We start from the raw sequence: 22,179 nt of genomic DNA, 5'->3' as shown, positions 1-22,179 counted from the left end.
AGTGTAACAACCATCATGGTCCAACTGCCATTCGGATTATTAGGAATGTCGTCTATGGTTATTCCGGTTAGGCTTTGAATAAGATTGAGATTGAATTTCTCGATTCCGTCTGCTCTGGTGAGGAGTTTGATTAGTTTCATGGAATTTGTCTTCTTCTTGCCTTTCTTGATATAACCATCAGCAATACTAACATATTTCTCTATTGTATGTTTGGAAAACTCTGGTTCCTTTTCAAGTTTTAATTCCCACTCCGGATCCCATTTTACTTCTTGGGTATCCGCCGTCTTCTTGTTCTTCATAGAACTAATTAATTAAGAATATGATTAACTTGTATAAACAAAGTAAGGGAGGAAAAAAGAACAAGGAGATGAAACTGAGGAACCTGCACGAAATAACTGTGAAAATCTGGAACTTAATGCAAATATCGAGAAACAGAGCTCCCCCATTGCATTTTTTTAATTTCAAAAGGCGGCAATTCAACCGTGACCGCGAGTGTTTCGTTTCTCGTAGTCTCTCTGTCCAGTATTCCTCTACTGTCCACAAATCTCTAAAGTATTTTAAATTTGAACCAAACCACCGTGAACCATCTACATACTGGGGATATGGAACCGAAGAGAATCGCGGCCGTTTGGGCTGCTGCTACAATGAAATTCACCGACCACTTGTAATTGGATTGAGGGAGAGCGATTTGTGTGGCTAAGGACAAGCAAATGACGAATGGAAGTACATGTACAGCTATTAAAAGAAGGATTACTAAACAGATTGCACCTGAAGTATTGCATATAACAACAGAATGAGCTATCACAAATTGAGGGTTGCTTGTCTGCGTCATAACCCAATGCTTCATAATGAACTCTTCGTTGGAAGAAGCTTTTATTGACGACGTGGCTTCCTTGTAGGCAGAGTCGAGTTTTATTTTCATGGTAGGAGAAGCTATGGACGTGGAAACGAGCAAGGAAAACTGAAGGAGAATGCAGGATAGGACTATAACATGTAGTGTTTTGAGATCTTTGGCAATCACTCCTGTTGCGATCTGGATACAAATATTTGAAATAAGAGGGACGATTAAGAGGGCAAGTGCCATCAAGTTGGAAAAGAGTTCTGAATCGGACATGGAAGCAAGAGAGGGCATAAAGTTTGCCAATGATATGCACATCAAGCTGGTACCGGAGAGTTTCACACACTGCTCGCTAAGGGAGAGCATTGGGGTAGTTAAATCGCATTGAATCTTCATGTCATGGCTATGGCGAGGACGGCAGATATGCCGGCGTTGAGAGCGAAGAACTTGCAAGGAAACCAAAGCTTCTTGGTTCGGAAACCGTTGAATAGGTCGAATAGGAAGGCTATCATGCATACTAGAGAAGCACCTGCAATGTAAAAACCTACCCATAACATGGGAGCCCCAATGCTAACCTCGTACTTTATCTCGTAGCAATCCTTCGTACAACTAACATACTTCTCATATCCAATCACACTATCATTACGTTGATTCCAATAATCACGTAAACTTAAACACTGATTCAAACATCCATTCAAAGCCATACCGTCCAAATGTTTTTTTTTTTTTTTACATATATAGCCTTAATTAGCTTCTCTATATAAAATCTTAAAAAAGAATACCATATAAATTTATTATTAATATATTTTTCTAAATTTCAACGTCCGGGCATTGTTAACTTCAAAGTTTCACTTAACCTATTCCAAATCAATTTTTTTTATCAACAATATTCTTATAATCATCACATTATTTAAATAATTTTTCAAAATGCTAAAATCTTCTTTTTATTTTAAATTTATTTTTTATATAATAAATATTTTAATATTAAATTATCATTGGAATTTTTTCTTTTTATTCTATTTATTTTTTATTAGACTTGGTTTGTTTTATATTTTACTATATTTATTATATAAAAAATTATAATTAATTTATTAATATTTTTTAATTATTTTATTAAAATAAATAAATTTTAAGTCAAATAAGTTCTTAGAAAAACTCATAGAGAAGTCATTTTAATTATTAAAAATACTCTATTTTTTATTAAAGCTAATTATTATTTTTAGTTATATACATTTTTTTTATTTTTATATCCAAACAATTTTGTTTTTATTTAGACATTAATTTTTTCAATAAAATTATTATCACGATTCTTTATTTTCATAATATTAAAAACAGTTATTATATTATTCTTTATTTAATAAAGTATTTGTTATAACGAATACAAGATGAGATAAATAATAAAGAAATATAAAGATTTAGTGATTCACAAAGGGTTTTATTTTATTTTTATTTTTTTTTCTACTCAAGAGAAAGAGAAGGAATATTATTGAAAAAATTTGACCAGAGGTTATATCCTAACAAACGGGTTCTCACACGATCTCCTGAAATCTTAATGGAATCATAATAAATATATATACGAATTTGATTAGCCTATTAAGAAACTCAAATATTAAAAAATTATTCAACAAATCTTCATGTTGATTTAATTTCTCTCAATGTCCCATATACATTATCATTTATCAATGCCCAAATGACTCACTATAAATGCATTAATCAATGTCAAATATCTCATATGCATTATTCAATACCTAAATGTTTTATCTTCTCTTTCCCTCTGAAATTAAGCAAGTCTAAACAATGTTGAATTTGTTATGGTGAACTGACTTGATAAACATATCAGCATCATTGTCATTAGTTCTTACTTTCTTCACCTCTATCATTTTCTCACTTATTAGGAAACGATACATACATCACATCAATATAACATTCAGATTGCCACAAAAGACAGTTATATCATGATCCTGATATAAACTTAGATCACTGACTAGTCATTTCAATCATATTCCTTTTTTAGCCGCTTCTTTTTGTAGGTGGATGGTTAAAACGTATTAATCTCCTCTTCAGCAAACCTGTAGTGCATAATATCCTAATAATAGTATCTCTGACGTGGTTTAACTTCAATCTTTTTAATTGACCTTCAACTACACTTATGAATCTAATTGTTCAGACTCTATAGTTGAGTCTCAATATGGTGTTCTTCCTCTTTTGTAGAGGAATATTTAATTCTACATGTTATCAAAACTATTACTTTATGCACAGAATTCACAATAGAGCTCAATATAGAACTCTAATAAAAATTGACGTTTTTATTCAAAATAATTCTTCTCTTAGATGAAAAATCATACTTTGTATCTTTTGATAGCGTATATGTACTCTCTTTTTCGCTTTTGTCTAATATACCTGTTGAGAAATACTCTCCAAGATCAACACAATATTTCAATGAAAACCAGAAATCCAAAACAGAAACAAGAGGAATAAGAAGAAGACACAAATTTGATATCGGAGTTCAGCCCAAATCGGACCTACGTCTCCGTCAAGCTCAACTTAGAGCTTGATTCCACTATAGAGAAAGAGTATCAGATTACAATCACTCGCCACTATCTTTCCTTATCTTACACACATTTCTTTGCAAGAATTCTTCACCAAAATCTCTCAAGAAATGTAATCTCACTCAAGAAAAAGAAAAACAGAATCCTCTAAAGACTTAACCACCTATCTTCTTATATCAACATAAAATGAATGACCCGGTTTTTACAATTAATTAAACCGGACCCAAAAAACAGCTAACGAAAAAAACCGGCTCAACCCAAAATCAACAATCTCCACCTTGGGTTGTTTGATCATTCTTCAACTTCTAGTGGAATCAAAAAACTCATATTTGCATCATTGCTTGAAGCCACCCACAGTTCAAGTTACTTCAACTCTAAGCAGTTTTAAACAATGTTTAAACTTGCTTAAAGTTAACACTTTTGTTCCAACATCAGCAGGATTATCTTCTGTTCCAATTTTACCAATTGAAACTACACCTTGTGCTATCTTTTCCCGAATGAAATGATATTTTATGTCCACATGTTTTGTTCTATCATGAAACACAGGGTTCTTGCACAAATGAAGAGCATTTTTGGCTATCAGTGTAGATAGTAGCAGCCCTTTAAACAGCTTGAGTTCTTGAAGTAGACCTTGAATCCACATGGCCTCTTTTACAGCCTCTGTTGCTGCTATGTACTCAGCTTCAGTGGTTGATAATGCTACCACTGATTGAAGTTGGCTTTTCCAGCTGATGCAATTTCCATTTATCAGAAAATAGAAAGCAATAGTAGATCTTCTAGTGTCTTTGTCACCTGCAAAGTCTGAATCCACATACCCGATGACTGTTACTTCAGAAGTATTCTTTTTCTTGTAGCATATACCTGTATTGGTTGTAGAGGCAATATATCTTAATAGCCATTTCATAGCCAGCCAATGATCCCTACCTGGATTTGCCATAAACCTGCTTAAGGTGCTGATCCCATAAGCTAAATCTGGTCTGGTGCAAACCATGGAGTACATGATTGATCCAACAGCACTAGAATAAGGAACTTTTTCCATATATGCTTGATCTGAACTGGTTTTTGAAGAACTTGCAGCTGTCAAAGGAAACTGATTTGTAATAGGCATTTTAGCTGGTTTGGCTCCTCTGATCCCAAACTTGTCTATTACCTTTTCAAGATAACCCTTCTGACTGAGAGTCATTAAACCTTTCACTCTATCTCTTACTAACCTTATGCCCAGAATTTTGTCAGCACTGCCCAAGTCCTTCATATCAAATTCTGAATTAAGGACTGCTTTCAAATTCTTTATTTTTGAGAATTCTTTGCTAATCAGTAGCATATCATCTACATAGAGTAGAAGATAGTCAGCATCTTGGATTTTCGATCCTCTGAAATACAGGCATGTATCGTAGCTGCTTCGGATAAACCCTTGCTGAGAAATGAAGGAATCGAATCTCAAGTACCACTGTCTTGGAGATTGCTTGAGGCCATACAATGATTTTTGTAGCAGACATACCATATCTTTACCTTTCTGTAATTCGAAACCCTTTGGCTGCTCCATGAAGATGGTTTCCTCCAGATTTCCATGGAGGAATGTTGTTTTGACGTCCATCTGCTCCAGTTCTAAATCAAAATGTGTTACTAGTTACTAGTACTTGACAACAGGTGAGAAAATCTCATTATAATCAATCCCTTCTTTCTGAGAGAAACCCTTGGCCACCAACCGAGTTTTGTACGTGACCCCTTTTTTTATAGTATTTCATTCCTTGATCTTATAAAACCATTTGGATTTAATCACTGACTGTTTTGACGGTCTTGGAACAAGTATCCATGTCTGGTTAATATGTAGTGACTTTATCTCTTCTTGCATAGCATCAATCCACTTCAGTTTATCTCTTGAGTTTAGTGCTTGCTTATAGTCTTCTAGCTCCACCTTACCTATTTCAACTGCAGAAACAAACGCATAAGCTAATAAATCAGTATAAGCAGAAAAACCATACCTTTGTGTGGGCTTAATTTGTCTCCTTTCCCGATCCCTTGTGAGTTGATAGTCGGTATCAGGTTGCCTTGCTTCATCACTTTGTTCATCTGCTAACTCTGTTTCAGTGGTAGCTGTTGTTGAATCATGAACTAAGACTGGTGACTCCACCTGATCCATGTTGCCATAATTCTCCTCCACCGAATCAGTAACTACCTGTTGTTGAGCCATCATAGGAACATAGTCAACACTTGTTCCTTGCTTGCTTGTATTTGAACCCCCTTGGGTGGTGTTAGATGTTTCTTGAGTAAGACACACAAATTCTTCCTCATTGAAGATTACATCTCGGCTTATTATAGTTTTGAAACCACCTGACTGTTTTAACCAAATTCTGTAACCTTTCACCCCTTGAGGATAACCAAGAAACACACCCTTTAGACTCTAGGCTCCAGTTTTCCTTCCTTTTGATGTGCATATGCAGTACATCCAAAAGGTCTGAGATGGGATAAGTCTGGTGGATTTCTAGACCACATTTCTTCAGGAGTTTTAAAGTCAATTGCTGTAGAGGGACACCTATTCACCAGATAGGCTGCTGTCATTACAGCTTCTCCCCAGAATGTCTTAGGCAATCCTGCCCCAAATAACATTGAACGTGACTTGTCCATCAATGTTCGATTCATGCGCTCGGCAACACCATTCTGCTGGGGTGTGTGTCGAACTGTCCGATGTCTCTGAATTTCTTGCTCACGACAGTAGCTATCAAATACTTCATTGCAAAATTCTAACCCGTTGTCAGTTCTCAATGTCTTCACCTTTTTATCTGTAAGATTTTCAACTAGAGTCTGCCAAACTTTGAATTTCTCAAATGCATCACTTTTATGTTTTAAAAGATATACCCAAACCTTGCGAGAATAATCATCCACAATTGAAAGGAAATATGAGTTACCTCCTTGTGTAGGTGTTCTCTCAGGCCCCCATAAATCTGAATGAACATATTCCAACACTCCCTTGGATTTGTGAATTCCAGTCTTGAAAGATTGCCGATGCTGTTTTCCCAATACACAATGCTCGCAGAAATTCAACTTAGTCACCTTGTCTGAACCAAGCAGATTGCTTTGACTGAGTATATGTAATCCTTTTTCACTAATATGTCCAAGCCTACGATGCCACTTTGTTGTAGTCTTGTCTTCATTTGTGACAACAAATGCAGATTGTTTTGACACTGTCTCACCAATCAAATGATATAAGCCCCCTTTCTTGATGCCCTGTATCACAACCTTGTTCTCTTTCATAATTCTCATCTTCCCTGAACCAGTTTGATAATTGTATCCCAAATCATCAAGCACCCCAAGAGAAATCAGATTCTGTGTAAGTTGAGGCACAAACCTTACATGTCTCAATGTCCTCACAACACCATCAAACATCTTGATGCTGATATCTCCAATGCCCTCTATTCGACATGTATTACTATTTCCCATCAGAACCTTGCCCCCATTTGTATCCTGAAAGTTTGATATCCAATCCTTGTTGTGAGTCATGTGGAAGGTGCATCCAGAATCAAGAATCCATTCGCAATTTGCAGATTCCATTGAGGCCATTAGAACCTCTCCATCATCATATCCATCACCATAGTTCGCTGATTCTTTGACATGTCCTGGTATTGAATTACCCCCTTGTTTCTTCTTTGATTCCCTTTGCCACAAGTAGCAATTGACCTTTAGATGACCTAATTTTCCACAATGAAAACATTTTCTAGATTCCATTGATTCAGACTGGAGTGTCCTGTTATTTGGCTCCTTTGAATTGTTGTGGTTAGGACGATGTTTAGACTTCTTCGAACTCTTCCCTTTAGCCATATAGTTTTCCCCGTTTGAGCTGATCTTCTTGTCAGTTTTCAACTCCAACTCTCTCGACTTTAGGGCAGATATTACCTCTTCAAGTGTAATACTAGTTCGACCATATTTGATTGCATTCTTGACCTCCTTATATGATTCTGGAAGAGAATTGAGAATGATTATGGCCTGATTCTCATTGCTCATTCCTTCATTTTCTCCAGAATTGGACAACTCAATATTGAGCTTCAAGAATTCATCAAGATTCTGTGTAAGAGTCTTATTCGGCATCATCTTGTAGCTAAATAGTCTCTCCTTCAAGTAAATCTTGTTGGTCAGAGACTTGGATTGAAACAACTCATCCAAACGTTTCCACATTGAAGTAGGATTCTTTTCATTATCTATCATCCTAATAACAGAATCTGATAAATGAAAAATTATTGTACCTATTGCCGATTCGATCATTTCATCATTTTGATCCTCACTGATCTCAGGTGGCCAGGCAATTGGTTCTTCTAGGGTACGCACAAGTCTCTGTTGTGCAAGAAGTGCCTTAATCTTCCGCTGCCAAATTCGAAAATCGTCGTTTCCATCGAACTTGTCGATATCTATCTTCATCGTCGTAGTTGGTTGCCAAAGAAATACCTTGTTTGCGGAATCCTTCGTTGAGTTCTTACTTGACTCTTGTTGAACCCTGTCAACACAATCTTCACTTTCGCTGGAGCTAGAATCACCCTGTTCCCAATCACTCGCCAGCGTTGAAGATCTTCACGAAATCCTCAATTGATCTGTTTCTTGCCCTAACTCAGGCTCTGATACCACTGTTGAGAAATATTCTCCAAGATCAACACAATATTTCAATGAAAACCAGAAATCCAAAACAGAAACAAGAGGAATAAGAAGAAGACACAAATTTGATATCGGAGTTCAGCCCAAATCGGACCTACGTCTCCGTCAAGCTCAGCTTAGAGCTTGATTCCACTATAGAGAAAGAGTATCAGATTACAATCACTCGCCACTATCTTTCCTTATCTTACACACATTTCTTTGCAAGAATTCTTCACCAAAATCTCTCAAGAAATGTAATCTCACTCAAGAAAAAGAAAAACAGAATCCTCTAAAGACTTAACCACCTATCTTCTTATATCAACATAAAATGAATGACCCGGTTTTTACAATTAATTAAACCGGACCCAAAAAACAGCTAACAAAAAAAACCGGTTCAACCCAAAATCAACAATACCCTCAGCCACATTATAATAAACTGTTCAAACAAAAAATTTCGGACCACACATTTTATGGTGATTTGCAGTTAATCTCGGTGTGAAGCCCACAATTTGCCATCACTACCTCTTTCCAAAAACTCTTAAGTTTTGCATTCGAAAACATTCACCTCGTTCTCTCCAGTAATACATGATTCAATCTCTCAGCTATACCATTTTGTTGTATGTCTTACTGTGTGATGACAAGCGACCCAGTATCTTTGCAGAACTGATCAAACTCAGACGAACAAAATTTCAGACCATTACCAATTCACAGCCTCTTAATTTTTTTTCCGGTTTGATTTTCCACCAATGTTTTCTACTTCTTAACTATTTGAAAACTTCTCTTTTATTTTTTTTCATTACAAACAACCAAGTCATCTTTGAAAAATCATCAATAAATGTCAAGAAATGTATCTAACCTCAAAGGATTCAACACTAGTCCGACTCCAACAATCCAAATGGATATAATCAAGTGTGTCTTTTATCCTGTAAATAACATTCGAAAACTTGTTGCGATGTAGTTTTCCAAAAACACAATACTCACATAAAAAAGACTTTGTGATATTCTGACTACCAAGAAGATCCTCCATTGTTAGAATCTGTATTCCCATTTACTCATATGACCAAAATGATAATAGTATATAATATCATTTCTTCCCTCATTCATCCTATTTATCATTTCTTATATATATATTGGGATTTATTTTATGAATAATAAAATAAAATTAATAATATTAATTATTAAAATCATTTTATTGAGAAATTAAGTAAACCACACATACACACATACTTGAAATTAATTATTACAAAGATTTAAACAGAAATAATAGTACTAACAAATCAAACATAATTAAAGTAAGCTTAATTAATTATCCATCAATTGCAAATGATTACTTGATTCACTTCCCTGTGAGATTATTGCATGTTCATGCAGCATCTACGTCGACTTGTATCTTATGGTCGTAGGTAGAAACATGAGACACCTTCGAACCTGCTGTGTTTGTGTCTTTAATCACAACCTTCCACCACGAGGCCTCCGCGTATTCCTTGTGATCTTGGGCAGCAGATATTATGGAGGAAAGTCTTTTCTCTGCAAATTCTCGAACTTTTTCGGTCTCTCCGAATATGCAAGCGGCCTGTTTCACCACCTCCTCTCTTTTCTCAATGGGAGTGTGAGTGTCTGAGATCTTTATGGTTATGGCTTTTGACAGGTTTACCAAGCATGCGGCTAAGATATCTGCAACCATTCCAGCTATTTTGTCGGACAGATCATCGATCATCACATGTTCCTCGCTTTTCAGGAATTGTAAAACCGTTTCATGCATCCATTCCACTGCCGTGACTCTCAGTTTATCACCGCCAGTTGTTACATTCTTGATATAACTTGTGCTGGATTCTCTTAGAACTGTAAGATTCGCTTTCAAAGAATTATTCTCGGTGGTGGTGGTGGCGGCCTGGATGATTGGCAATTTGGTATCTTTTAGTCATTGTCTAAAGAAGTGGACATCAAACCACACAACCATGGCAGCGTCCACAAGATGAATAATGTTGTCAACTTTTGAGCCAACACCAACAATTTCATCCACGTATATGACGTATGGAAGGATATTGCTCACCATAAGTATAAACTCGTCATCACATTCCCTTGAGCAGGCCACTGCAATGGTGGAAAGTGTCACAACCATCATGGTCCAACTGCCATTCCGATTATTAGGAATGCCGTCGATGGTTATTCCGGTTAGGCTTTCAATAAGAGTAAGATTGAATTTCTCAATTCCATTTGCTTTGTTGAGGAGTTTGATTAATTCCATGGAATCTGTCTTCTTCTTGCCCTTCTTGATATAATCATCAGCAATACTAACAATTTGCTCTATTGTATCCTTGGGAAACTCCGGTTCCTTTTCAAGTTTTATTTCCCAATCCGGATTCCATTCTTTTTTGGTATCCGCCGTCGTCTTCTTCCTCTTCATAGAACTAATTAAGAATTGGATAAACTTCTTGAAATAAAACAAGGGAAGGAAAAAGACCAAGGAGATGAAACTGAGGAACTTGCATGAAATAACTGTGAAAATCTGAAACTTAATGCAAATATTCAGAAACAGAGCTCTCAAAAGGCGGCAATTCAACCGTGACCGCGAGTGTTTCAATTCTTGTAATCTCTCCGTCCAGTATTCCTCTACTGTCCACAAATCTCTAAAGCTTGATTTTGACCTTCCTGTAAATTTGTACCAAACCACCATGAACCATCTACATATTGGGGATATGGAACCGAAGAAAATAGCGGTTATTTGGGCATAAAGTATGAAATTCACCGACCACTTGTAACTGGATTTGGATTCGAGGAGAATGAGTCGGAGGTCAGAGAACAAGCCAGTGAAGAATGAAAGTAGATATCCAGTCATAAGAAGAAGGATTACTAAACAGATTGCACCTGAAGTAGTGCATATTGCAGAACGAGCTATCGCAAACTGAGGGTTGCTTGTCTGCGTCATAATCCAATGCTTCATAATTAACTCTTTGTCGTTGGAAATGGATCCATAATCTCTTGCCGCTGTTGACGTGGCTTTCTTCTTGTAGGCAGAGTCGAGTTTTATTTTCATGGTGGGTGAAGCTATGGCCGTGGAAACGAGCAAGGAAAACTGGAGGAGAATGCATGATATGATGATGACATGCATGCAGTGTTCTGAAATGTTGGTGAATCACTCCGGTTGCAATCTGGATACAAATATTTGAAATAAGAGGGATTATTAAGATGGCAAGTGCCATCAAGTTGGAAAAGAGTTCTGAATCGGACATGGAGGCAAGAGATCGAGGGCATGAAGTTCGCCAATGATATGGACATCAAGGCCGAACCGGAGAGTTTCACGAGCTGCTCCATATCTGAGAGCATGGGGGTAGTTAAATCGCAGGGAATCTTCAAGGCTATGGCGAGGACGGAAGATATGGCGGCGTTGAGACTGAAGAGCTTGCAAGGAAACCAATACTTCTTGGTACTTAAACCATTCAAAAGGTCGAAATTGAAGCTAGGCCATATTGCATACTAGAGAAGCACCTACGATGTAAAGACCTATCCATAACATGTATGGGATCATCGTAAGACTCCTTCTGGTAGCAATCCTTCCTGCAATTACCATACTTGTCATAGTCAATTGAGGATTTAAAATCACTACCATTCCTTGCAGCACTCAAGCACTCATCAAAACATCGTTTTGAAGCCATTATATTATAGCCTTAACTCTCTTTCTCTCTATATATATATAATCTTAAAAAAAAAAAAAAAAAAAAAAGAATACCATAAATTAATGTATTCAAGTTATGCGAAAATGTGTTTTTTGAATCAGATTCTAAAGAGTTTTCTATTCTATATTCTTCACTTGGTGCATGTCATTAGAATATTATTCAATTAAACTTTAGTTTGTCACAAGCAATGCCAACCACCACAGCAAATTTGGTAGCACACTTTAGTAAAAAAAAAAAAATCAAATTTCTTAAATAATCTTTCAATATACTAAAATACCTTTTTAATTTTAAATTTATTTTTTATATAATAAATGTTTTAATATTCAATTATCATTAAAAAAATTCTTTACTATTTCATTTATTTTTTTACTAACTATATTTATTATTTAAAAAAAATTATAATTAATATTTTTTAATTATTATATTAAAATAAATAAATATATAAATATATATATATATATATATATTTACTAAATAAATTCTAAATTAAACAAGCTCTTACAAGAACTCATATAGAAATCATTTTAATTATTATAAATACTTTAATTTTTATTTATTAAAATTAATTATTATTTTTAGTTATATACATATTTTTATTTATTATATTCAATTAATTTTGTTTTTTATTTATACATAACTTTTTTTAAAACTGTTATCACGTTATATATTTTTCGTAATATTGACTTTTTTTATTTTTTTATTTTAATAATAATAATTTTAATATGACTAATAATTTTAATATATATATATATAATTTTATTTATAATACACTGTTATTTAAAATATATTGTTTTTATAATTTATTAAAATAAAATTATTCTCATAATTTTTTTAATTTTTTTTAGTTAGTGCTTTAGTTATTCTAAATAAATATATTATATATATATATATATATATATATATATATATATATATATAATATTTATAAAAAAATATAATTTTTGAATAATTATAGGTAGATTATATATATATATTAAATTTGTTAATTTTATTAAAAAAATAAAAATAATAATGTTTTTTTATATTTTATTATTATTATTAAATGAAAAAAAAAAATCATTGTATTTTAAGACAGATATACTAGAGGATAATGTATAAAGATGGGTAATGATACCTCATCTCATTTGATTTGAGAGTTCAAAACAAGGGAATGAAAAAAAGATTGATATTTGGTTATTTAGAAGTTAAAAGAAAGTTCTATATATAAAAATTTTGTTTTTCACAATTTGAATGAGAAAATGTTATTTAACTTTGTATTTTATTGAATGGTTGATATAAAATGATTAGTTTTAAAAATAATAATAATATAAATAAATAATAGTCCACATTTTGTGTATTTAATTGTTCTTTGACAAGATGATATTAATTTGTATAAGTTTTTTTCCTTTTCTATATTGAGGTATTTTGTAGCATTCATTATTTTATATTAAAGGTGAAATATTTTAAATATGACAATCTCATACAAATTATTTGGATAATTAACTATTTTTTGCAAGTAAATTTTTTTTTTTTTGTCAAACAATCTACTATCTAGACAACTTTTTTCTAAACCCGTAATTAGGTTAGTAGATAGTAAAATTGTTGACAAGTTCCATTACATTTATCTTCTTGTGCATAAAAGAAAATATGTTGTGATATTTGTCTTTATTGATAATCTATATTAGTTTAGATGTTTTTATTTTTGTAAAATATAAATTTTTTGTTTAATATATTTATCCTAACTTAAATGTTTGAGATTGAACATGACTTAGTTTCCAAATGTTTAATTTTCTTGTAACTATTGTTTCTTATTTAATTAATATTGGCTGAAATAAAAATGTGAAAACAATGTGGAGTATTTGTTTCAAATATTTTTTAAAAGTTGGATTATCATTCAAAATTAGTGTATTTTTTAAAAATAAAAATAAATAAATACACCCACAAACATTTTTAAAATACATTAATTTTAAAGAATGGGCACGCCTTTAAGACTTCATGGAGAAAACAAATCATAATATAAGGGCCGATGTGAAAGAACAAACAAAAGACGGAATCAAAGCCTATTGTAATTTACACACAGAGCCCGGTATTATAAAGTAAGCCCACTTAAACGGCAAAATATGATGGGCTTCTTTCAATTGCTTAGGAGGGAAGGATATAAGGCCAAATTCTAGATAATTTACTTTAAAACATTAACAAGTTGATATATAAGGCCAAATTAAATAGAAATAATTAATCATTTTAAAAAATAATAAGTTGATATATAAGGCCAAATTATTTTGTATTTTGTTTGTTATATTTGTCTTTGAACTTAAATGGGATCTTAACAAGGTATTCAAACTTGACAAGGAACCAGTATTGTCCAAAAGTACAGTAAATGATGGTTATATCAACAAAGTGGAGAAAAAGAGGAGGAAGTTTCCATGAATCTAATCAAGCTTCTTTGGAGAGCAAGTGATATGCAAAGATCTTGATAGTTATTTAGTTTTAAGTTGAAAAATATGTCATTAGTACCTTCTTCAGTTTAACCTAATGTTAAAAAAAATGAATAATAACATTGAAAAGCTGCTAGCAATTCAGAAAAAAGAGATATAAAGGAGTATATACTAATAGAGATTATCATGTAAAAACTGTGATTGGATTGAATTGCAACAGAGAATATGCCTGCCCAATATAATGTTATTAAATGAGTTGGTACAGAAGACAGAATCAGTAAGTAATATGCTTTACTTGCCCTTTTAAAAAGTAATGCAACAAATTAATCAACTGTACAATGGTAATGGTTGGTTGTTGCTGTTGCATAACAACACACACAGGGGCACAAGTTTAAACATAATAACAACATTATGCAACTGCGACAATAATAGAGCATCTACCTTAGAATGTCGAGAGCGAAACATTGGGACAAATAATTCCAACTACAATAAATTCACACCATACAAAGTTTCTTCTTCTAATCAAAGGAGGAGTAGGAAAGAGTAGTAGTCTTTGTCTCTTCTTCACTCCACTCCACTTAACTTCACTTATGCAGCACCTTTTTCATATAACCTTTATCTGTACCCGGGTAATGAGATGCCACTGTATATGTAGTATACTTGATCAACAACAATTTGGTATCAAAACTTACCCCAACCCAACAAAAGAAAAGAAGAAAAAAAATCCTCAAAATTCGACTTCCTGCAAGTCATCCCCAAAACCGCCTCCTCCATTCCTTGGTAAATGCACCACAGAAGGGTCGATAGGCATAAAAGATGATGATGGTGGTGACATACCACCACCACCACCCATTATCACTCCACCGCCTACTGGATTTGTTGGACTCTGTGAATCGCTAAAGCTTCCGCTCCATGAAGCTGTCCTTCGTGAATGAGATGAAAGGGAAATATTTGTGGCTGTTGCCATCTGCTTGTTGTTGTTGTATGTAATATTGTCCATACTTGGGAACCTTTGCATGGTCACAGGTTGGGCAGGTTCAGGAGAACTAAGTGAATGATGGTCCATTGTGGATGTCAAAACATTATCGTTAGTCATAGTAGTTGTATTAGATCCCTTTTCTTGCACAGTATCCGTCGTCGTCGTTGGATTGAACGACAACTCGTTTGAGGAAACAGGTGCAGGGACGAAAAATTTAGGGTTAGCAGCAACAGGCTTAACGGATGGAACAGAAGGCGACTGGAACAGATTTGTTGGGTTGCCGCCACCTTTATTGAAGGTGTCCACATACCTGTCAAAAATTCATATATTATTGAATAATCCTTCTAGAGTTGGTTGTTTTTCGCAAATTCAATTTCGTACATACTTGATTCATCCTTTTAATAGGTGGAAGAGAGTTTTACCTTGACCTAACACCCATCCGTCCACGAGCTGAGAACTGGTTGGAGGTAGGTGGAATAGGTGGAATTCCTGAAGTATGTTCCGAATGGTTGGGACTTTTGTATTCCGGGTTTCCATTGTTCAAAGACCCTTCACTGTTTAATGCATTTCTCAAGTTATAATCTGAACCTCCATTTTGGAAATTTGCTATGGTTGGAGGTGGCGGCGGAGCAATTTCTTCTGCAGGGGCCTCCACCCCTTCTTCCACCCATCTCTTAAGCTTTTCGTCGTAGTAAAATTTATTCGTTTCACCCAGTTTAGCCTAGGTTAAGAGTAGTAAATAGCAATTGTAAGAACAATAAGGGCATTTCCATGTTTGAGAATCATGCAAAAAATTGAAAGCTACCTGTTTTTCCTGACGTGGCCTTAGTACCAGACCTACAGTCTTCTGAAAAAGTTGAGAGCCAAAACCGAAGCGACCAAAGCGAGACGCCCCTTCTGAGGTTGACCCTTTTGTCTGTGTGCTGGACGGAGCTTCTTGCTTATTAGATGAATCCACCTGCTCATCAATATAGTAGGGTACATTTTCATAAATTCTGTAAAAAAATAAAAAACAGAACGCTGATAGAAAGGGCAAATAAATTAATGTTTTGTTACCAACTTTTTTTTCTTGATCATGATCTGAAAAATCTATAATTGTTATATTTTATCAAAATTCACAATTATCTAAAAATAATCTGGTCCCCAAAACCAATTTGATTATGATAGAGAAAAAAATCTCTTTCTAAAATAAAGCAAAAAACTACAAATAATTTAAATCATGATCAAGAAAATAATTTCTATACATGAAGCAACAAAAAATACACCATGATGTGGATCATGATAAAAAAAAATTATCTCGTCGTGTTCCAAAAATAATCACTTTCAATTCAATCGCTGTCTACATTGGCGATTTTCCAATGAGATGGTGATTGTGATGAAATACTTGTTTCCAAATAGGCTAAACGATATCTCTAAAATGGAGAAAGTTTGACTCACTTGTCTTGGAGTCCTTCCAAAGTCAGGTTCGGAAACACTTCTATTATGTACAGTCATTTTACTACTACCATCTCCTGCCCATTCATTTATGGGTTCCACTGAAGCTGAAGGCATGAGAGAAGACATTGCCATGGTTGATTGACTACTTGATACTCTAGGACCCATGGCTTGGAATTGATCATCAATTCTTTGGGGATTTCCATGTGTTGCAGACGGAGCAGGAGGTGGTAGGCCTCCAACCACACGTTGAGCAGTATTGTCAAATAAGTTAAGCAATTTACCCACCAGCTTTCCTGGAGCCAAGTTTGTGGAGTATCCACCCTATAAACAAAAGCCATTATAAGCAAGTGCACCCACACCTAGTTATTAATAAAATACAGTAAAAATGCTACATCAGCAGATTACAGAAATATACTTGCTGATGTGTTCGTATCCTCTCCTCTAGAGATGTCACTAATTGTCTCCATGTTTCCACTTCAGATGATCGACCAGTTCTAAGAGACTTTGATATTGCATGACAATACCTGAATTCAGTTCAAGAAACAATAAAAAAATGAGGAACTGAAACCCAAATCGAATTACCCAAAAACATATGATTTAGGAACATACTTCAGCGATTCCGGGACTTTTCCTATTTCAGCCAGCATATAGGCATAAATCAGCTTGTATGGTTGGAAAGGTAGGAGGATAAACTGGGGATTTCCAAGCACCTTCGAGTATTCATAGAATTCTGTTCTCTATCCAAATACACAAAGTAAGAAATAAGTCAGGTAAATGCAAGCAGAACGCTGTTTGCAACTGCACAACCAAAACCGCACCGTCATCAAATAACTTTTCCAATGACCATGAACAACAATCAAAAACATAACTTGCACAATCTAGTCCTAATCAGTATTATGCAACTTCATGACCTAGGATATAATTGAATTTTTCCAATGACCATAACAGAGGGGCAAGAAATCATAACTTGCACAGACAATTTTCTCATTATCCTAGTTTCAAAGAACATTCACACTCACGTCCTGATAAAAAAAGCACGGGAGTTGACATATTCAGAAGAAACCCCAGGATACAAATTTATAATGTCCTATAGTGTGGTGAGTAAAGAAATTGCCAACTTAAAAAGAGCACTGAAGTGGTCAAGGTCTTTCAAGCTTACCTAGATTATATTAGAAAACATATATATTAGTTCATTGTAGCTGCATGAATTGAAGAGCTAAAAACAAGTATTGTTAATTGATCCACACTACAAAAGAACATCGTATAAGAAGATGAAAAAAGCTATTCAACCTGAATTGCATCTGGACTAGCATAGGTCCGAGGGAACTTCCAATGATCAGCACCAATAAGGCATATCCTTGCACTGTTCGAATAAGCCTCAAAGTTTGCTTCTGCAACTATATAGCAAATATGTGCTGCAATAATCTGTATAGAATAGAACATCATGTATGAATAAATGCAAAAGCTGATAGTGACATTTGTGCTCAGAAATCCTTTAGTCATAAAATATGCAGTTACATACATCACTTCTATCTTTCCACAGGCAATCTCCAAGATGAATCAGCACAAGCTCATCATCTTTGGTTCTATTGGAAGTTATCAGGGCCAAGTTTTCCTTCCACTCATCTAACATTCCATTAGAACCATACTGAAACATTACAAGAGCAGGCAGTTCATTAGAAAATAAAAAAGAATAGAAAAGAACGAGAAATATTTTGGGGGGAGAAAGGAAACTTAAGTGAACCTATCCTAGCCAAAGAATTTTGAAGTATTATACACAACTACCTGAGCAGGTTGCATGGACACATTCGCACCAGCATGAAAGCCACTAATAGGTGTTTCTTCAGAAAAGATGTCTGCAGGCTGACCAGCAATTAGAAGGCACAATGTCCGTAATGGTGATCCTGGTGCTAGCTGACGAAGTGCCATTTTCTTCACGATATCAACATAAAACTGCGAGAAGCATCCACAAAGGAGAAAAGTTGTGTCAGGGAAGACTAAAGTCTTGAACGGATGACTGAAGAATTGAACAAGAAGACCACAGTAAAAAAATAAACAAACCTGGTCACCTAGTTGAGCAGCAAGAACAAGTGCAGGGCCCCACAACTGACCCTCACTTGCACAATGTAAAGCTTCCTTCTTCTTGCCAGACACCAGGAGATTTTGCACTTCAGCTGCAGTGGCCTGAAATAACATACATTTCAAAATTCATTACTTAAATCAGTATTGCAAGCACCAAGCAACATGGTAAATTCATGAAGAGGAAGTCCTAGGATACCTGCATTTGTCCTTCAGGTGGTAATTGTAGCAAGCAGTGACTAAGGGCACCATAATCAGTGAATTGGACACCAGTTCCTTTTGCAGATGAAAATAGTTTAGCAACAGCTGTTTCTGGTGCATCACCATCCTATTTGTAGAACAAATCCGGACAATAAGTTAAGCGAGTATATGACAAGCTGACAGACAGAAGTGCATGAACTCAATTCCGTCTGAGTGCAAATTTGAGTACTTGGGAGACAGTGAATTTACGAATAGCTAATAGCATATAGGGTCTACATAGTGCAAGGTTTCAGAAAATGTATTAACCTTTGACACGAGATCAGTGCCTAGAGGAGATCGAAGTTTTCCATAATGCTGACAAGCTATCTTGAGCAAGGAAAGAAGCAACTTCAGAACTTCACCTTTTTGAAAGTCGTTATCAAGAGACGCACAATTCGCAATCTTCTCATCAATCCACTTATTCAAATCTTTTCCACCAATATTTCCTCCAACCAGGGGACCAGGAAAAGACTGTCTGCAAAGTGTATTGAAGTACTCACACCTGTCTATTCCCATTCTTGATGCATCAGTTTTCTCAGTAAGAACATCCATTAAGTTGAGTATAGAAATTGAGCCTCCTACAGGAGACTATAAAAAAGAACAAGCAGCATATCAGAAGTTTCATCAAGAAAATAAAAAGCATACAGGAATAGAAAAAAAGTTTGCAGCAAAACCTGCTTTCCGTAAGATGCAGCGCTGAAAGAATCATCTGTTTTCATTAAGATTAGCTTTCCTCCAAAGCCAAAGGTAGCTAAAGCATGAGGAGGACGGCCTGCTGATGACCTTTCAGCACTGTATGGATTGGAAAATGGGGGGACACCTTTTAACTGTTCCTGAGAGAAGTTCACTAAATTCTGATTGCCATAATAGCCACTGGATGATTGCATCTGTCCATTGTGTGGATAACTTGGCTCATTATGATGCTGACTCAGATTTCCTGTGGGAAGAAAAGGTTTAGTTCCGTGAGAGGAAAAGTCACTAAAGGATGTGTGTCCTTTTTCTTGGAAGGCAATTCCAGTTGAACCATAAGAGTTCTGTTGACTGATGTTATTGTTAAATGACAAATTTGAACCATAGGCATTCTCCATTTGCTGGGTTTCTCCAAGATTTTGAGGGGCTTGACTCTTAGAAGCATTTTGGGGTTGCCAAATGTTTGATCCCAGTTCATCATGACTACTAAGTGACCCATCCCAGTTGTATTGATTAGTTTGGACACCAAAATCTTCTGACCTGTGATTATCAACTTGCACATTGCTACCATGTATTTTAGCTTCACCAAATTGGGCATGTGAACCTGTGGCTCCATATCCGTTCTGATTTATTTGATCATGGCCTATAACAGTTGATTCTGTAGATGCTGTGTAGCTTTCCAAGGTACGCCATTCTTGGGTAATCATATCATAGTACCATCCAGGATATTGAGGGTCAAAAACCATATGTGCTGGGTACTCATTTTTCTCTTGTGATACATCATTCGAGCTAGAAATACTTTCAGTGGCACCGTTCTCGTGTGACACATCATTCCAACTAGTGGGACTCATTGATGTACGGTCATCCTGTGAGCCCAGCTTCCAATCACTGACACTCTCGAAGTTGCCACTCCCAGGTATGGTCTCCACATAAGACTCTGCAGTTTGCTGCAGGTAAGAAACTTCAGATTTCCTCTCTGACATAGCTGAACTAGAATCCAGGCCATTTTGTGTATTCTCTGTGCCACCATTTTCATTGACCTGATACCACTGCCCAGTACTTGAATCATATTTCCACCCAGGATACATACTTTCCCAATATTCAGTACTGTTAACATCCTGTTGATTTGAATTTTGCCCCACAGCTTCCGAATAGTTTTGATTCTCTTGATTGTAGACATTAGTGTTGTCATTCAATCTACTATTTTCTACAGTAGGAGTCTGGATCTTAGACTCTGCTTGCGGATTTTCATCTGCAGTCCCAGTTGTTCCAATTGCACTTTCTCCCAAATCATCAAAGAAGTCCATGTATGATCCAAACCCATTTCCGGCAATCCCTTCTGAATCAGTGTTGAATGCACTCCACTGCAATTCCTTAACACCTGAACCCAAAGATCCACTGCCAGTTCCAAGTGTTAAATCTAAGGTCATTTCTTGACTCGAGTTGTCATTTTGCGGTTCATCCACACTATCCAACCCAAATGAGTTAGATGACACCAATGACCCACTATCTGCATGTATTTGTGTATTGGACAATAGAGTTTGACCATCTTTCTTAACTACTTCAGTTGTGGATTCAGTTTCCACCTCACCATCTGTAACCCCTGACTCAGCATTAGTCTCACCAATGCTTAAATTTGCAAACGCTTTCACCTCATCAGAATCACTTTCATCAAGAAAACTCTGGGATGAGGATGCATTTAACTTCAAATCTTCATCATCGTCAACTAATTTGTCAAAGAAATCCTCATCCGTCTGATCCTCCACCAACAATGGAGGACTCGTATCCATCACACTAAACCTCAATCTAACCCTTGATTCTCAATTAACCTGCTACAGAAACTATCTAAATCCCAAATATTTCCCCTTATCGGTCCTAAAAGTCCTCGAATCAAAATAAGAGATCCAGCAGAATTCTACTAGCAGAATCACGGAATTGATCAAACTAACCCTAGAAACGAGATAAAAAAAGAATCGAGATCAGGACTCGGAATTCCCTCGATTCCAAAGCAAGAAGTTAATCAAAACGAACCTAGTTCTTGAAGATTTTAGCTTAATCTCTTCTCAGCGGATCCGATAAAATTACAACATATTCATCAAATAAGTCACTAACTTACCCGTCGAACCCTCAATTTGGAGACAAGAATCGAATTGGAAAGAGGAGACAGTACGGTAACAAGCGAACAGAGAACCAGCCCCCGATTTGGCCCGCACTAGATAGAGAGAGAGAGAAACCCAACATTCAACCACCCACCATTTTCACTAATTCTCTTCTTTTATTGTCATTTACTATATGATTTCCAGTTTTCTAATAAACTTATTAATTAACTTCTCTATTATATTTGACGATTTTCGGACATTAATTAAATTATTTTACGGTATTTGATTTTAAATTAAATTTTAATAAATAAATAACATAATAAATTATTTATTATAAGAATATTTATTAATAAAAATAGGTAAATTATTATTATTTTAACATTTAGTTTTGAAATAGTAAATTAATTAATTCCATAAATCATAAAAAAACTTACTTTCCAAAATTTAATGTAGTAAAAGGAAACATATAATAATAATTATACAAAAATAACTTAACAAAAGAATATATATAACAAAAAATAAAATTTTACTTAAATTAAAATGTCAAACTTAATAAA

At 35.1% G+C, this 22,179-nt stretch overlaps 2 protein-coding genes across 3 annotated transcripts; both read right to left on the bottom strand.

The window, feature by feature from the left end:
* Window positions 1-9,370: 9,370 nt before the first annotated feature.
* Window positions 9,371-11,044, bottom strand: LOC124928797. Its single transcript, XM_047469041.1, has 2 exons — window positions 9,965-11,044; window positions 9,371-9,898 (listed from the first exon to the last, which is right to left on the bottom strand). Exons 1-2 carry the CDS (start codon window positions 11,042-11,044, stop codon window positions 9,371-9,373), a joined length of 1,608 nt encoding a protein of 535 aa, XP_047324997.1.
* A 3,284-nt stretch (window positions 11,045-14,328) lies between these two features.
* Window positions 14,329-21,784, bottom strand: LOC124930787 (protein transport protein SEC16B homolog). 2 transcript variants are annotated; one of them, XM_047471142.1, is made up of 14 exons: window positions 21,555-21,784; window positions 19,508-21,473; window positions 19,101-19,421; window positions 18,793-18,921; window positions 18,576-18,698; window positions 18,300-18,467; window positions 18,037-18,162; window positions 17,805-17,939; window positions 17,124-17,251; window positions 16,930-17,038; window positions 16,515-16,835; window positions 15,883-16,035; window positions 15,500-15,798; window positions 14,329-15,387 (listed from the first exon to the last, which is right to left on the bottom strand). In XM_047471142.1, exons 2-14 carry the CDS (start codon window positions 21,311-21,313, stop codon window positions 14,826-14,828), a joined length of 4,380 nt encoding a protein of 1,459 aa, XP_047327098.1. In that variant the 5' UTR covers window positions 21,314-21,473; window positions 21,555-21,784; the 3' UTR covers window positions 14,329-14,825. The 2 variants fall into 2 exon arrangements, with proteins under 2 accessions (XP_047327098.1, XP_047327099.1); XM_047471143.1 differs by having other exon boundaries at window positions 21,640-21,778.
* Between the last annotated feature and the right edge of the window lie 395 nt (window positions 21,785-22,179).

The sequence above is a fragment of the Impatiens glandulifera genome, chromosome 3 (genome assembly GCF_907164915.1).
Source record: "Impatiens glandulifera chromosome 3, dImpGla2.1, whole genome shotgun sequence".
NCBI lineage: Eukaryota > Viridiplantae > Streptophyta > Magnoliopsida > Ericales > Balsaminaceae > Impatiens > Impatiens glandulifera.
This window is presented reverse-complemented; position numbering and strand designations above follow the sequence as displayed.

Excerpts from the sequence above, each read along its gene's own strand:
- LOC124928797 (XM_047469041.1), bottom strand. The coding sequence starts at position 11,044 with ATGAAAATAAAACTCGACTCTGCCTACAAGAAGAAAGCCACGTCAACA. Across the intron at positions 9,899-9,964 it reads ATCTTGTGGACGCTGCCATG|GCCGCCACCACCACCACCGA; the intron begins GTTGTGTGGTTT and ends CCAATCATCCAG.
- LOC124930787 (XM_047471142.1), bottom strand. The coding sequence starts at position 21,313 with ATGGATACGAGTCCTCCATTGTTGGTGGAGGATCAGACGGATGAGGAT. Across the intron at positions 17,039-17,123 it reads AAAGTCCCGGAATCGCTGAA|GTATTGTCATGCAATATCAA; the intron begins GTATGTTCCTAA and ends AACTGAATTCAG. Across the intron at positions 15,388-15,499 it reads CGGATGGGTGTTAGGTCAAG|GTATGTGGACACCTTCAATA; the intron begins GTAAAACTCTCT and ends AATTTTTGACAG.